The sequence below is a fragment of the Ochotona curzoniae genome, unplaced genomic scaffold (assembly GCF_017591425.1).
Source record: "Ochotona curzoniae isolate NIBS_2020 unplaced genomic scaffold, NIBS_Ocur_1.0 contig_517, whole genome shotgun sequence".
NCBI lineage: Eukaryota > Metazoa > Chordata > Mammalia > Lagomorpha > Ochotonidae > Ochotona > Ochotona curzoniae.
The window spans coordinates 7490616-7505507 of NW_024466454.1; the positions used below are offsets into that span (position 1 = coordinate 7490616).

General features: G+C 46.3%; 1 protein-coding gene across 3 annotated transcripts in view; it reads left to right on the forward strand.

Moving 5' to 3' along the window:
- The first annotated feature begins 1339 nt into the window (after nucleotides 1–1339).
- Nucleotides 1340–14892, forward strand: part of TRIM66 (tripartite motif containing 66) — a 31718-nt gene continuing 18165 nt past the window's right edge. For 2 of the 3 annotated variants that reach the window (XM_040988971.1, XM_040988973.1), the window contains exons 1-9: nucleotides 1340–1443; nucleotides 2814–2961; nucleotides 3764–3896; nucleotides 4177–4293; nucleotides 5710–5824; nucleotides 6388–6534; nucleotides 9001–9118; nucleotides 10771–11669; nucleotides 13002–13178. In XM_040988971.1, the coding sequence (XP_040844905.1) occupies nucleotides 1435–1443; nucleotides 2814–2961; nucleotides 3764–3896; nucleotides 4177–4293; nucleotides 5710–5824; nucleotides 6388–6534; nucleotides 9001–9118; nucleotides 10771–11669; nucleotides 13002–13178 (1863 nt within the window). In that variant the 5' untranslated portion in view covers nucleotides 1340–1434. The remainder of the gene's footprint in view (nucleotides 1444–2813; nucleotides 2962–3763; nucleotides 3897–4176; nucleotides 4294–5709; nucleotides 5825–6387; nucleotides 6535–9000; nucleotides 9119–10770; nucleotides 11670–13001; nucleotides 13179–14892) is intronic. The other variant, XM_040988972.1, reaches the window with a different exon arrangement.

Below are 14892 nucleotides of genomic sequence, written 5' to 3' on the forward strand. Positions count from 1 at the left end.
TAAAGAAACTGGAGAAGTAAGGTTAAGTGATTTCACCCAAGATCTTTGGATGATAAACATGGTATTTTGACTTAACATTTGTCTGACTGCAAGTCCAATGTTATCATTATTTTCAATTTTGATGAGATGAGGCAGAGAAGCCTGCAGTGGACCTGATGCATTTACTGCCCAGGCCAGCCCCTTCCTGGGTCATCATTATCCCAGGACACAGGTGCATTGTTTTGTCCAGGAAGCACAGTTCCATGTTCCCAGTGGGCTGGCTGCTCTTGGGGTGGACCTCAAGAGTCAGGCCAGTCTCCATTGTGGCAGTCTCATGACGCTTCTATAGTTCAGAAACACAATGCTGAAGAATGTGTTAGATGGTTATATTTTTCTCGGGGAAGGCATAGGTCTAGCTGTCACAGGTGAAATACACCTCTCCTGCCTCCTGGGAAGATTGTCCAGCAGAGGACCAGCTGAGCCCCAGGGGCAGGTGGATCACTCCTGACTGTTCCAGAAGAAAAATACCTCCTCCTGGCCCGGCATGATAGTGTAGTGGTTAAAGTCCTTGCCTTGAACACGCCAGGATCCCATCTGGGCACTGATTCTAATCCCAGCGGCTCTGCTTCTCATCCAATTCCCTGCCTCTAGCTTGGGAATGCAGTTGAGGACTGCCCAAAGCTTTGGGACACTGCACCCACATGGGAAACCTGGAAGAAGCTCCTGGCTCCTGGCTTCGGATTGGCTTAGCTTTAGCCATTGTGGCCACTTGGGGAGTGAGCCAGCGGACAGAAGATCCTCCTCTCTGTGTATCTGACTTTCCAATAAAAATAAATACATTTAAAAAAAAAAAAAGAAAAAGAATTCCTCCAGGAGCGGGTCGTTACAGTCTCCTAGAATCCCTGGTTTTGACAGCTTTATAGTAATCCTGCTGTTTGGTAATCTCAATGATCCGAAACTGTGCCCTGGGTTAAGCTGACATTCTGGAGCTTGGTCAGTGATGGGAGCTAGGCTCTCAAGGTGTGGAATGAGAAGTGGGAGAGAGCAGCAGAAAATTATCTGGTTGTCAGAGCAGAGTGGAGATTGAGCCTGTAGTAAAATGGCTTGGTGAGAGAGGAAGAAAGGTAGGAAAGGGCAAAAACAAGGGCATGAGGAGATCAGATGGGGCAGGCTCCTGATAGGATGGCCATGTTCAGAGCACCTATGTGCACCTATGTACAGGCTGTGGTATGGAGTGGAGCTCATTGTATCCCAAATGAGTCTTGACACATGCCTTAGTGTGCTTTGTACCAGAAAGCCTCCTGCCTAGGCTTCAGGTACAGTCTGTGGTGTTGTCTTGATTCTGCTTTTTCTCTTCCAGAGCTCATCTCCTGTCCAGGGTGCAAGCAAGTATTTCTTACCAGGGATGTAACTGAGGATTTTTTTCTGCAGTGCGTTGCTACTGGGCAACCCAAGATGGCCAGGGTAAGTCCAGATGGGGAAAGCAGGAGCTGCTGCCTTTCAGGTGTCTCCGATGCTTCTGTCCGTATGTCTGGCTTCATACTCTCCAATCAATTTGCCCAATCATTGACCCATCTTTCTATCTAAAAGAAAATGAAAACTTTTGAAATGGGGATAGCCAAATAGGGGTTTTTTATTAAGTGAAAATTGCAGGCTGTTCCATTTTTGTTGTTGATGATGCCCTGAACAGAGGGGAAATATATCTCAAGGTATATTAAGTACCACTTACTATATCTGAGTGTTTTTCGCTCTCTTAAAGCTCTTACTGAAAAATGCCAGTTCTGGGCTTTTATTTTCTCTTTTCTCCATCTAAATTGAAACTCATGTGAAAAGTTGGATTAAATGAGCTCATAAGTCTTGAATCCACTTGACAGTTACGTTTGTCCCAAATTTCTTAAGTTTCACATTCTACACTGAGTGATGCCCCTTCTGTTACTCTCTGCTGTGGTCTCCTTGCTACTGTAGTTTGTTCACTCATTGATTTACTAATTTGTTCCATGTCTAATGATTATTGAATGTGTGCCTGTGCCAGCCCCTGTGCTGGGTGCTAAGATGGTGCCATGTACCATAACTTCATGGAGTTTAATTTGTAAAACTTTGAGAATCAGCATCAGTTTGGTGGTCTGTATGACTCAGCTGTTTCCAGATCTCCCCCTCTCATGTTTCTGCATTAACTCTGCAAGATGTTTGCTAACCAAAAGAGCAAACACTCAGACAAGGGACTCTTAGGTCAGGAAGACCTCAGGTGTGGGAATGCAGCTCTGAAAATTGATCCGTACTTGCTCTTTCTTAGCTGTATTTGATCATCTCTCTGACTCCCATGTCTGGGACTTTCTCCCCTCTGCAGGCGGGTTGCTTTTTCTGCATTGACCTGTGTTTTGCCCCTTTGGTAACATTGTCTGCCTGGGAGTCTACCTGTCATCTAGTATTCAATTCATATGTTACCTGTTTCTGGAAACTTTTCTGGCCACTGCTAGACAGTTCCAGGAAGTTACCTTTGCCTTCTTAGCACTTGTATCCTTTAGGGCTAGTTGAATGGGTACCACCTGCCTAAGCTGTATGTCCTTGGGGCAGGTCTTTATTCATTTGGGTAGCCTCTGTTTCAGAATGGGACATATGTAACCAGCTCTTCTACAGTCACTGCTCATTTAGTTAGGAAAGGATGCTTGGCCTCTCAATCCCTTGCATGCCATTCCCAGGCAGCTCTCCAGAACAGACTGTATCTCAAGGTAGTAAAGGAAAGCCATAAAGGACTGGAGCCTAGAGAGTTGTCATTTGTAGAGGTGGGCCATAGTGAGGAGACATTATCAGTAATTCCACAACTCTGCTTCCAGAATTGCTCCGAGTGCAAGGAGAAGAGGGCGGCGCATATCCTGTGCACATACTGCAATCGCTGGCTGTGCAGCTCGTGTACCGAGGAACACCAGCACAGCCCTGCTCCTGGGGGCCCACTCTTCCCTCGGACCCAGAAAGGAGCTCCAGGTACCACTGCTGCCACACCCTAGATACATGCTGACGCTATAAGCCCTGGAGAATAGCTCTGACCTTGTTTCCCTTCTGCGAAAGAAAGTAAGGTTAGGCTTTTCCCAGAGGAAGTTTCTTTCAGAGACTAGCCTCTTCCCTTTTGGGAGTGGGGGTGCATCAGTCTGATGAAATGGTGTATGGAGAATAGTTCTGAATTACCATGGAGGCTGGGTGGGTTCCATGTGTTCCATTTCTCTTTGTAGCAACCATGCCTCATTTCTGGTTAGTTACTTGATTAGCTCAGCAGGGCTCCTCCATTTTTCCACTCGGCATTGTCTGAAATGACAATCTTCCTGGAAGTCTTCCCACATGGCTCCTGAACTGTGGGAGGGGTCTTACATTTGTCAGACACATGGGAACTAAGTTTGTGATCTTTATGATGTGGCCCAGATCTTGGCCAGGCTGATAGCTGTTTTTAGCCCTGCAATAACAGAATCCTGATTAATAAAGAGATGTACTTTAGGTATGAAAGACTCGGTATTCTGCAGTAAATCCACATGCATCAGTAGCAAACTGTGTCCTCACCCCCTGGCAGGTGGTGGGATGCTGGGACTTTGACAGGACAGCTGAGCAAACCCACCTAAGCTATACCTGAATTCCTTATAGTGCTCACAGACCCTCACTGCCAAAGATGGGCATCTTCTCTCAGTGTCATCTTCCCACAAGCTCTGTGTTTGTGCAGTGCCCATTAAGAACCAAGGGCTGTTTTACAGGATCTAGCTGCAAGATCTACCCTCACTATCCCCATGTTCTCCGGCAGGAGTGAATGGTGGTTCTGGGGACTTTGCCTTGTACTGTCCTCTGCACACACAGGAAGTGCTCAAGCTATTCTGCGAGACCTGTGATGTGCTCACATGCCATAGCTGTCTGATGGTGGACCACAAGGAACACAGGTAGGGTTGGTGACTGCCTGAAGTGTGCTTGGGAGGGCTCTGGACTCCCGGTGCGTCCAGATCTTCTCTCTGCCCAGGCCAACTTGTAGCCACTAGGTGAAGCTTTGCTCTGCTCTTGTAGACGTCCCTGGAAAATCCCTAGCAAGTCAACCTCCTACAGGGCCTTTGGCCTTTCCTAGATGTCCCATGGCCTCCACAGGCCTGACTGAAGCAGTATGCTGTAGGGTGTATTCAGATTGGGACTCAGGTCTCCTCTGCCTCTTGCTTGCCTCCTCTCTAGGTGCAGACATGTTGAAGAAGTACTGCAAAACCAGAGGATGCTTCTGGAAAGTGTGACTACACAGGTGGCCCATAAGAAGTCCAGTCTACAGACATCTGCTAAGCAAATTGAGGACAGGTAGCACAGGCTAGTCCTTTGCTGTTGCTAGAAATACTATTTTCCCAAATCCTGGGTTCAGATACCAGACCATTAGCTGTAGTGCCTATGAGGAGAATGTGTGTGTGGTTAAGCCGGTGTAGCATGTATCTTAGAAGACATATGTCATGACTGTGGAGTCTCAGGGCCCTTAAGTGGTCCTCAGGGCATGATTTGGTGATTTAACCCAATGTACATCAGAGCAGTTGGAGGAGTCTAGGCCATAGTGTGTGCCTTATGACTGAGGCAGGATTAAGTGCTTGAGAACAAGAATACAGGATAGATAATACAGGAGAGAATTCTGTTTATTGTGCAGGTGTATAGCAAGTTCATAGCAGTCACACTTTCCTGACATTTTCCATACAAATTTACAAATCATGTGACTTTGTTGACATGTTTTTTACAGGAAGAGGGATTATTATGTAATGATAGCTCATCACGTGGCATGCACTGGCTTGAGCATCATATGTGCAGTCTTTTGTTTAATTCTTTCAGTCAGGAACAGTCTCTCTTACAGACAAGGGGACTAAAATTCAGAGAGGTTAGGTGATTTGACTGAGCTGGGCCTTAAAGCCATTGTCTATGGCGACTTCAAAGCCAATGCTTCTTTTTGGTAAAAAAGAAAGGTCTTCCTGGTGTACTTCTCAAATGGCCACAACAGCCAGAGCAGAGTCAATCAGAAGACAGGGCCAGGAGCCTCTTCCAGGTCTCGCACAGGGATGCAAAGTCCCAAGGATTTGGGCCATCCTCTGCTGCTTTTGTCGGCCGTAAGCAAGGAGCTAGATGGGATGTGGAGCAACCAGGACCAGAACTGGTGTCCATATGGGATGCAGTGGAGGATTAGCCTGATAAGCCACCAGGTTGGCTCCCAAACCACTTCTGAAAATGTACAATTCAGTGGCTTTTGCTATATTCACAGAATTGCATAATCATACATAATTATTATCTGTTTTTAGAACATTTTTGTCCCTCCAAAAGCAACCCCATAAACTAGTCACTTTCCATTTCTGCTAATGTTTCCAGTCCTCAGAGATCACTAATCTGCTTACTGTCTTTTTTTACCTCATGGCATGGTTATTGTAGTGTCTTCCTGGTTCCAACAGGTAATTACAGGACCTCATGCCTTCTGTGTTGCCTCTGACTGATGAGCCTACTGCGTTGACCTGGATAGGGGCTTGAGGTTTATGTGGAGGAAACCCAGTTGTACTTAGCCTACTTAGAGCACGTGTGCCTGGTTGTGCCAAGGATAGGGAGGATGAGGAGTGTTCTCTTTATATTTGGTGCTTGCTAGGCCCTGCGCTAAGTGGGCAGCCTCCTGGTTGTAGACTGGTAGATTTGCTTTATCTCAGCCCTCACAGGCTGGATGGGAAGGGTTCACTGTGTTTATTATGTTTACAGGATTTTTGAAGTGAAGCATCAGCACCGGAAAGTGGAAAACCAAATCAAAATGGCTAAGATGGTGCTGATGAATGAGCTGAACAAACAGGCCAATGGACTCATAGAGGAACTGGAGGTATAAATGCACACATGGAGTGGATGGGTGGGTTCTAGGCCCTCTATGGGCTGAGAAACCAGACGCATTTCAGACTGGTTGTAGGTCCTGGAATTCGGATTTATAATTTTCTGTAACTCTCTACTGCTTCTTGTATCTTAAAAAGTTTAGCCTAATTATGGGAGGGTGGCTCACAAAAGACTGGGAAATCAGTTCATATTCTTATCAGTACTGTGGATCAGTACTTACCTCTTTGACTGTGTAGGGTTATAGTCTTGGAAGATGCAGTCATGAAACAACTGGCCTTCAGAAATTGTGTTCAAGAGACACAGACATTTGTTCATGCATCATGCATTCCCATACTTGCCCTGTAAAGTCTTCCACCATCTCTCCCTCCCCTCCTCCATCCAACAGCAGCTCATGACAACACACTCTGCCCTGCTAACCCCCTTCTCAGGGGTACAGTCTCATCCTATTCCATCATCGTCCACACTGATTTCACACAGGTCATCCTACTTTCCAAGCAGGTAAACTGTCCTCCAGGAACAGGAATCAGGGACTCTATCTTCTGTCTCTATACCCAGGGCATAACTAATGAGAGAAAGCGGAAACTGGAGCAACAGTTACAGAGCATCATGGTTCTCAACCGTCAGTTTGAGCATGTGCAGAATTTTATCAATTGGGCTGTCTGCAGCAAAACAAGCATCCCTTTCCTTTTCAGCAAGGAACTGGTAAGAGAAATCCCCAGCTTGAACCTGTTGGAAGCACCATCTCTGTCACAGGGATATTAAGACTGTCCTTGTAAATGCCCCTTTCTTACGTTGGAAGGAGGAATAAGAAAGCAGCTCCATCCATTCTTCAACTTTATACATTGTTTCTGGGTTAGAATCGCATCTCCTTGCAAATCCCTTAAATACAAAGAATTCAGTAGCTGAAATGGTTCTGTCTCCTTCCCAGTAACTCAGCTGGGAAAATATGTAGTTCTTTGTTTTAGCTCATGGGTTCAGATGTTATCCTGGACATGAACAATGTGTTGAGTATTGCATAGATGCTGCCATAGTCTGAACAGGGGCCTAAGAGGGAAGGAGGAGTTGAAGATGAGGTTGAAGGTGAGGAGTTGGAGGTGAGGTTGGGCTTGGAATGATGGTGATGTCCAGGACAAAAAGGAGGAATCTGGGTGAAGTTGGTGGGGTTTTTGTGCCAGTAGAGCATCTAAAAGGATTGTTTTATTTAGATGGGTCTGAAAGTCCAGGGAGACTTTTAGTAGTCACTGAGATATCAATACTGTTATGGTGGGAGAGTCTGTGGAAGAAGAATTTGAGAGGAAATCTCGAATACCGTAATTTCATCGTCAAGGAAGAAGTTGAAGGAAGTACAGCTGGAGGCAATGGTCAGAGGTTGGTTGGAGGAAAGACAGAGAGGGTGGTGCACAGACGGTAACTGATTCTAATTTAAAGTGGTGGTTGTGGTCTGGGATACGCAGGCGAAAGAGGATAAATAGTAAAGAGAGGGCTTAGATCTTGGAGTCACTAGGTCCTTGATGATCTTTTGAAAGAAGTTCTGAGACTTTAAGAGAACCAAAAACCACAACAGGGAGCCTAAGGGTGGGAGATGAGGGAGACACATAAATAGAAGGGAAATACAAATAGCTTGAGAAGCAGGAGAGTTGGGGAACTTTGTATTCATCAATATGGGAGAAGAGGTTGAAAAAAGAGATGAGTTGGCGGAGTGAATACTCTGAAAAGGCAGGAAGAGAGGAGACATCTAGAGTGAACTGGCTGACAAGAAGGGAACAGTGTAATACAGTTAACTTTGGAGGTAGGAAGGGTACACACTAGGGGGAGTTTTTCCTTTATGATGTATTTTTTCCTCTGTGAAGTGGGAGGTAATAATAAGAGGCACTGAGTAAGTGGCACTGAAGTGAGGATTTAATAAAAATATAGGGCAGTGAAAGAGGAAGCTGACAAGAAAATAATTGACAAAAAAGAAGGACTGAAGAGTCCATTACTTATCATTGAGATGTCCCTAGATAATGTGACTTTGAGATGGCAGGATTGGTCAGGGGTAGGAAGAGGTGATAGGGAGAGGATTTGAGTGCTATTGATGTGTTAATGAACAAGATAGAACGCTGGGAAGACCCTGTGGCTGGAGGGGTAGGGCTGGGAGAGTTCAGCGAAAGTTCATAATTGAACTAGTTTTGAGCAGGGAGTAAGTTGTTGGACTTTAAGGTCTCATGGGTATGGATGGTTTTAGACAATGAATAGGATAAGGAGATGGTGACTGAACTGAGCCTAGAGTTGAAGGTGATTAGGAGCCGAAGGAAATTAGAAGCCAGGATATTAGTTAACTAGATTATGTCAGGATAAATTGGACACTTAGATAAATGAGAGCCAGTGGTGGGAAACAGATGAACGTACTGAGAGAGGAAGATGAAAATTGGTAGGTGGAAGGATACCAATAGGACACCTGGAGAATATCTGCCTTATCTAGGCTTCTGAATTGAAGTGATTGTAGAATGAATGAAGCTGCTAGGTAAACGATGCCCTGGGAGAGAATTAGAAATCACTTGTGGCCTGGAAGAAAAAAAGATGATTAGCAGTTCTGAAAGCCAAGATAAGGGGGAAGGGGGATCTTGTGAGAGGCTCAGCAAGCCATGATAAGGGGGGGGATCTTGTGAGAGGCTCAGCAAGAAAGAAAGAACAAATTGAGGCGGGGGGGGGGAGGTGGTGGTGCCCAGTGCAGTAACTTAGTGGCTGAATTCTCGCCTTGTATGCACTGTTATCCCATTTGGGCGCTGGTTCATATCCCAGCTGCTCCACTTTTCATCCAGCTCCCTGCTTGTAGCCTGGGAAAACAGTAGAGGATGACCCACAGTCTTGGGATTCTGCATCCATCTGAAAGACCCCGAGGAAACTCCTGGCTTCAGATCAGCTTAGCTCTGGCTATTGTGGCCAGTTGGATAGTGAACCAGCAGACAGAAGATCTTTCTGTCTCTCCTTTGCTCTGTATATCTGCCTTTCCAATGAAAAAATAAAATGTGGAATAAATTTTAAAACAGAACAAATTGGAGGAAGGGGGGTTTACAACAGTGTTAAGTATCTGTGACTTTGAACCCTTTAGCTTTCCCTAACTGAGGGAGAGGGAATTTCATTCAAGCATAAGATATGCAAATAAATAATCTTTGGTGGTGTTGTCAGATTGTGTTTCAGATGCAGCGATTACTGGAGACGAGTTGTAACACAGATCCCGGCTCCCCTTGGAGTATTAAGTTCACTTGGGAACCTAACTTCTGGACCAAGCAGCTGGCTTCCCTTGGTGAGTCAGGGCCCACCCTGTAGCCTCTGATCTAATTGCAAATAAATATAGAAGAGTAGGTGTTTGGCCTGGCAATTAAGATACAGGTTAGGACACCCGTACCCCATGTCAGAGTACCTCAGTTTGATTCCTGGTTCTGGCTCTGACTCCTGACTCCAACTTTTCACTAATACCGTCACTAGAAGACAACAGTGATGGTCCAAGTAACTGGGTTTCTGCTACCCACAGACAGTTGTAGGCTCCCAGTTTTGATCCAGACCCGCCCCTTGCGGTGGGCATTTGGAGAGGTGAACTAGTGGGTGAGATTTGCCTGCCTGTCAAAGAGATTAAGAAAAAGAAAAAAATAATGGCTATAGAGCATTTGCTAAACTTACTGGGTAGGTCAGCATGTGCTTAGGGTTAAACACATCTTAAAATTGTCAGTGGTCATGAATTCACTCTGTAAGCCATATTTTAGGAGTGAATAGCAGTGAGCGAGTAGCAGTATCAGTACAGTACTTGGTGATAGGATCATTTCAAATATGGCTTTCGCATTATACACAAGTGTCCCTGTTACCTTGGTCATGCAGTTATATGTGTGTAGACACCAGTAGAGGTATGTAAGCAACAGTGAGGGCATGCATGTATGTGGTATGTGTGTGTGTGTGTGTGTGTGTGAGTGTGAGAGAGTGTGATACATACTTCCTTTGGAGTTGAGATGTTGGCAGATTATTCATGACCTTGTGCATTTTCCCCCCTGCTGCAACATTTCACTGCCATTCATCTTTAAGCAGTGTGTAGACAACTCAAAGTTGTACCTGTGTTAACATTTTAGTGAGCTAGTTAAACTAATAGCTAACTGCTGTCTTCATTTAAAGCTGTTAATCTTACTTGAACTTGAAAAGTAATGGATAAATAAATTATGTTTAGGTTTTTTGCTTGTTTTCCTCATCCCTTTGATCCAGTTCAGCAAATCTTTAAGGGGCACATTCAACAAAGGTAAACAAAGTACACCCTCTGCCCTTTAGGAGTTCAGTCTTCCCCTAGGTAAACCTCCTCAAAACAATGAGGTTAAGAAGCCCTTAGAATGACATAGCCGTACATACAATCTGCTCATGCACCAAGGACCTAGAAATCTTAGAGGGTGATGCTAGTACCTGGCACTGGAATTCCTTTTCTCTTTCATCCAGTTAGTGTGAGACATAGTTCCCTAGCCCCGTACCTGGAGTCTTGTATTTGGAGCACCTGCTCATTTGTCCCAGGGAGGACTCTCCATCGTTGGCTACTTTACAGCTCACTCCTTCCCCACCTCTGTGTATTTATGCTTTTTGTTTTGTCACAGTTTCAACTGGAGTGTGATGTTACAAAAGGAGCAGGTGCTATTTGCAGGAGCCCAGGCTTTCCCTAGTGGGATAGAAAGGTTCGAGGCTGAGCACCTGGGTAAAAGTTGAGCTAATTTCTCAAATGGTCCAGGCCCCCAAAGCAGGTGCATACAAGTGCTGTTCCTGGCAGCATCTCTGAACTGAGTCCTGGAGATCAGGGGTGGGATTTCTTAATGTCTGGGCCTGGTAAACGCTTGTTGAATGACATCCTTTGGTACCAGGAGCAAGCAAGAGCAATGAAAGAACAGCTGCTGGTTACCTTTGGAACAACTCTCTATTTTGGATTTCCAGGCTGCATAACTACAGAAGGCGGACAGCAGTCTCGGGCAGACACTCCTGCTTATGGAGGCTTACAGGGGACACCATCCTTTTATCAAAGCCACCAGTCCCCTGTGGCTCAGCAAGAGGCTCTCAGCCACACTCCTCACAAGTTCCAGGCTCCGACACTGTGTTCCTCATCTGTGTGCTGTTCCCACTGCACCCCAGTCTCACCCTCCCTCAAAGGTCAGGTGCCCCCACCCAGCATCCACCCAGCCCATGGTTTTAGGCAGCCCTCTGAGATGGTGTCCCAGCAGTTGGGGCCACTGCAGTGTCCCACCCTGCAACCTAGGGAGAAAGAGCTGACCTGTGGTCCGCATCCACCAAAGCTGCTTCAACCCTGGCTGGAAACCCAGCCCCCAGCAGAGCAGGAGAGCACATCCCAGCGGCTGGGGCAACCACTGACTTCCCAGCCCGTGTGCGTCGTCCCCCCACAGGATGTCCAGCAAGGAGCCCCCGCCCCACCCACCTTGCAGACACCCTCTATCCAAGTCCAGTTTGGCCACCACCAGAAGCTGAAGCTTAGTCACCACTATCAGCAGCAAGCACAGCAGCAGCTGCCACCTCCCCCGCCTCCGGCCCCGCAGCAGCCACCCCCGCCTCTGCCTCCATCCCAGCACCTGGGGTCTAGTCAGCATGAGGGCCCTCCTGGTCCTGCCTGTTCCCAGAATGTGGACATAATGCACCACAAGTTTGAGCTGGAGGAAATGCAGAAAGACTTGGAGCTTCTCCTCCAGGCTCAACAGCCCAGCCTGCAGCTGAGTCAGACCAAATCTCCTCAGCATCTGCAGCAAACCATTGTGGGGCAGATCAACTACATCGTGAGGCAGCCTGCGCCCGTCCAGTCCCAGAGCCAGGAGGATACTGCTCAGGTGAGGTGCAGGGTGGGGCTTGTTTTCTCATCCTCAGGAGGCATTTCCTCCCCAGGCACAGGGTGTCATAGGGACAGTTTCCTCATCTTAGAGTGCCCTTCAAGTCATCTCATGTTTTAAAAGTCACCTGGACCCAACTTCTCACCTCAGGAAAGCTTTAGAGAACACAGACCTGGACCCAGTGAGGATCTGGTCTTGGACATCTCCCCCCCACCCCCCCCCACACACACAGAGGTGTGGCTTAGCTGCTCCCTGTCATTATGGATGACACTAGGGATCTTGCCCATAAATAGCATCTTCTGAGTTGTCTTTATGGCCTCTCAGACTCCCTTTCTGGGAACTTAGGAATCCCAGATGTGGTGAAGGGGCATACTTCAAGAGTGGATTGAGGGAATGCAATAGATCCTGAAGGGGTCATACTGTTCAGGCAAAGACTTTATTTCACATCTGCTGAGCTAGATAGAGGAGTTTAATGTGTGCTGTATTACTGATCCTAACAATAGCACTTTGAAGCATTATCATCTGTGTTACAGGCACAGAAGTCAGGGTTAGGGAGGACAAGCCATCTGCTTAGAAATCATCCAGCACTGGGAAGTAGAGCTAAGGCTTGGATCCAGCCTGCTGGCTGCCCTGGAAGGCTGCAGAGGGGCCTTGTTCTTTTCCTGGAGGATATTGAATATTGCTCCTCCTTTTTCTCATCTGAAGGACAGTTGAAAATGTATAGTTTGTACCTTCGGAATCTTGGAAGCATTCCATATTTTCATTTGTAGCTTCTGCTTATTTTTCTCCCCAGAACCTTCTACTGTAGTCTTTGCTCCCTACCATTCCCCCACCTTTTTCCTCAGTATTGTCTTGTTTAGATCTATAATCATGTATATATTTTCAAATTAGTTCTGGAGACTTTTGCTTTGTTACAAAATGCAGTGTCTCATGTTTACGCTTCATCACTGACAACTTCAGATAATGCTACAAATGTTTTCCCCTGAGGCTTCCTTAGTTCCTTTGAGGGAATATTTAGTAATCTCTCTCATTACACAGGACGGGCTAGGGTTCATGGAGAACGGCAAGCTAAATAATAATAATAAAAAAACAGTTATGATTGCTCAAGTGAATGTGATCAATGAGTTCAACGTTCTCCTAGGTTTGGGTTCAATCCTGATACTGTCATACTAATATTGATTCTTAAGAAAAATTTCGACAAGAACATTTTCTGCCAGTGCGTAGGTAGTGACAGTGAGCAAGGCAAGGGGACTAGCCTGCCCTCACTGCTGCTTATTGTGTCTCTGCTGCTCTCCATGGTGAAATACACCCAGGTTTGTATTTTTTCTTCAGGCTGCAGATGAGTCCCCTGCCTCTGAGGGCCCAAAGCCAGCTCTCCCAGTTGACAAGAATTCTGCTGCTACTGCTGCTGCTGCTGCCTTGCCACAGGCACCTGGGGAAGAAACTCCTCACATTGTCCCCCCAGGGGATGGCACCATCCAGCACTCCTCTCCCAGTGTGGTGAGAAAGGTACTAACGGAGCCTGCTTTCCCTGATCACATGGAACCCACTGCCAACCAACACCCCAGGCCCCTGGATGAGGCTGATGGGGTGGGGGGTGGAATGTCCCCATCGCATCCACGGATGCTACACAGCCCTGACTCATGCCTTCTGTCCTAATGAGTCAGCTGTGTGGGTCCTCCTCCATCCCTCTTCCCACTCCTACATGTGTGCTTAAAATGAACCTGCTGGGCTTCACTTAGAGTAGAATGGGAAAGGGAAAGAGATCTAATTTGTTGAGCCCTCATTTGGCATGTGGAACTGTGTATGGTGTCTCACAAGCATTATCTCATTTAATCCTTCCAACATCTGTGTAAGATGGACTCTGTATAGCCAAGAAAATTGAAGTCCAAGGCCATACTACTAGTGGAATAGATAATTGAGATACATTTTAAATGAAATAGGTTGAAATAAAGAGCCTGGACTTTTTTTCTCAGTAATGAAAATGGGGGAAATATTTTATTTAACTACACAACCTGAAGTTGCTTGGTTTAGAATTTGAATCAATAGAAGCTGCTGGTGAGTGGTCTACAGGAATATCCCCATAGAGTTTGCTGAGCATCTAGAAACATTTAGATCTCTTGAAAATGAGCAATTGGAGGTATTTCTATTCCCTTCCTTTCCAGCTTACTGAATATGTTCATTTATTCTGGTAAGAACTCCAAATTCCTCAGTTGTCTGTTCTCATTCTGCCCATTAGCCCTCAGTTCTGTGATTTTTTAGCTGGGACTTCGGCACTGTGATATGATATCTATCTATCCCTCCCTAGGTTTCTTGGTCCTGTTCTAGTTAGACTATTGCCTTCTCTGGCAGGTTAACCCGAGCCCTCCTGATATTTCCATTCAAAATACGACTTGGAGCTCTGTTAGCTATTTGATACCTTCCCAAACTATACTATTGACTTTGCAGTGTCTCTGTGGTCTTGTAGTCCCAACTCTGCTGGCTACTCAGTGGCTACCCCTTACCAAGTTTCCCCAGCAATAGCATGGCCATTTAGGAGTATGTCTTAGATCACATAAACTTAAGAATCAAGTTTAGAAGAGGAAGGGATGGTACTGACACTGTGGCACATTGGGTTGGGCCACTGTTTGCAGTACCAGCATTCCATATCAGAATTTTTTTAAAAGATTTCTTTATTTTCATTACAAAGTCAGATATACAGAGAGGAGGAGGGACAGAGAGGAAGATCTTCCATCTGATGATTCACTCCCCAAGTGAGTGCAACGGCCAGTGCTGTGCTGATCTGAAGCCAGGAGCCTCTTCCGGGTCTCCCACGTGGGTGCAGGGTCCCAAAGCTTTGGGCCATCCTCAGCTGCTTTCCCGGGCCACAGGCAGGGAGCTGGATAGGAAGTGGAGCTGCTGGGATTAGAACCAGTGCCTGTGTGGGATCCTAGTGTGTTCAAGGCGAGGACTTTAGCCACTAGGCCACGCTGCCAGGCCCCCATATCAGAATTTGATTCCCAGCTGCTATAATGTACCTGGGAAGAGTAAATGGTGACCCAAGTATTTGGACCCCTGCCATCCACGTGGAAGACCAGAATGAGATTTTTGGCTCCTGGTCTAGCCCTGGCTATTACAACCATTTGGGAATGAACAACAACAACAAAATGGAAGATATCCGTTCTTCTCTCTCCCTCTCCCTTTCCTTCTCCCTCACCCTTCTCCCCCTCTCCTCATTACTCTC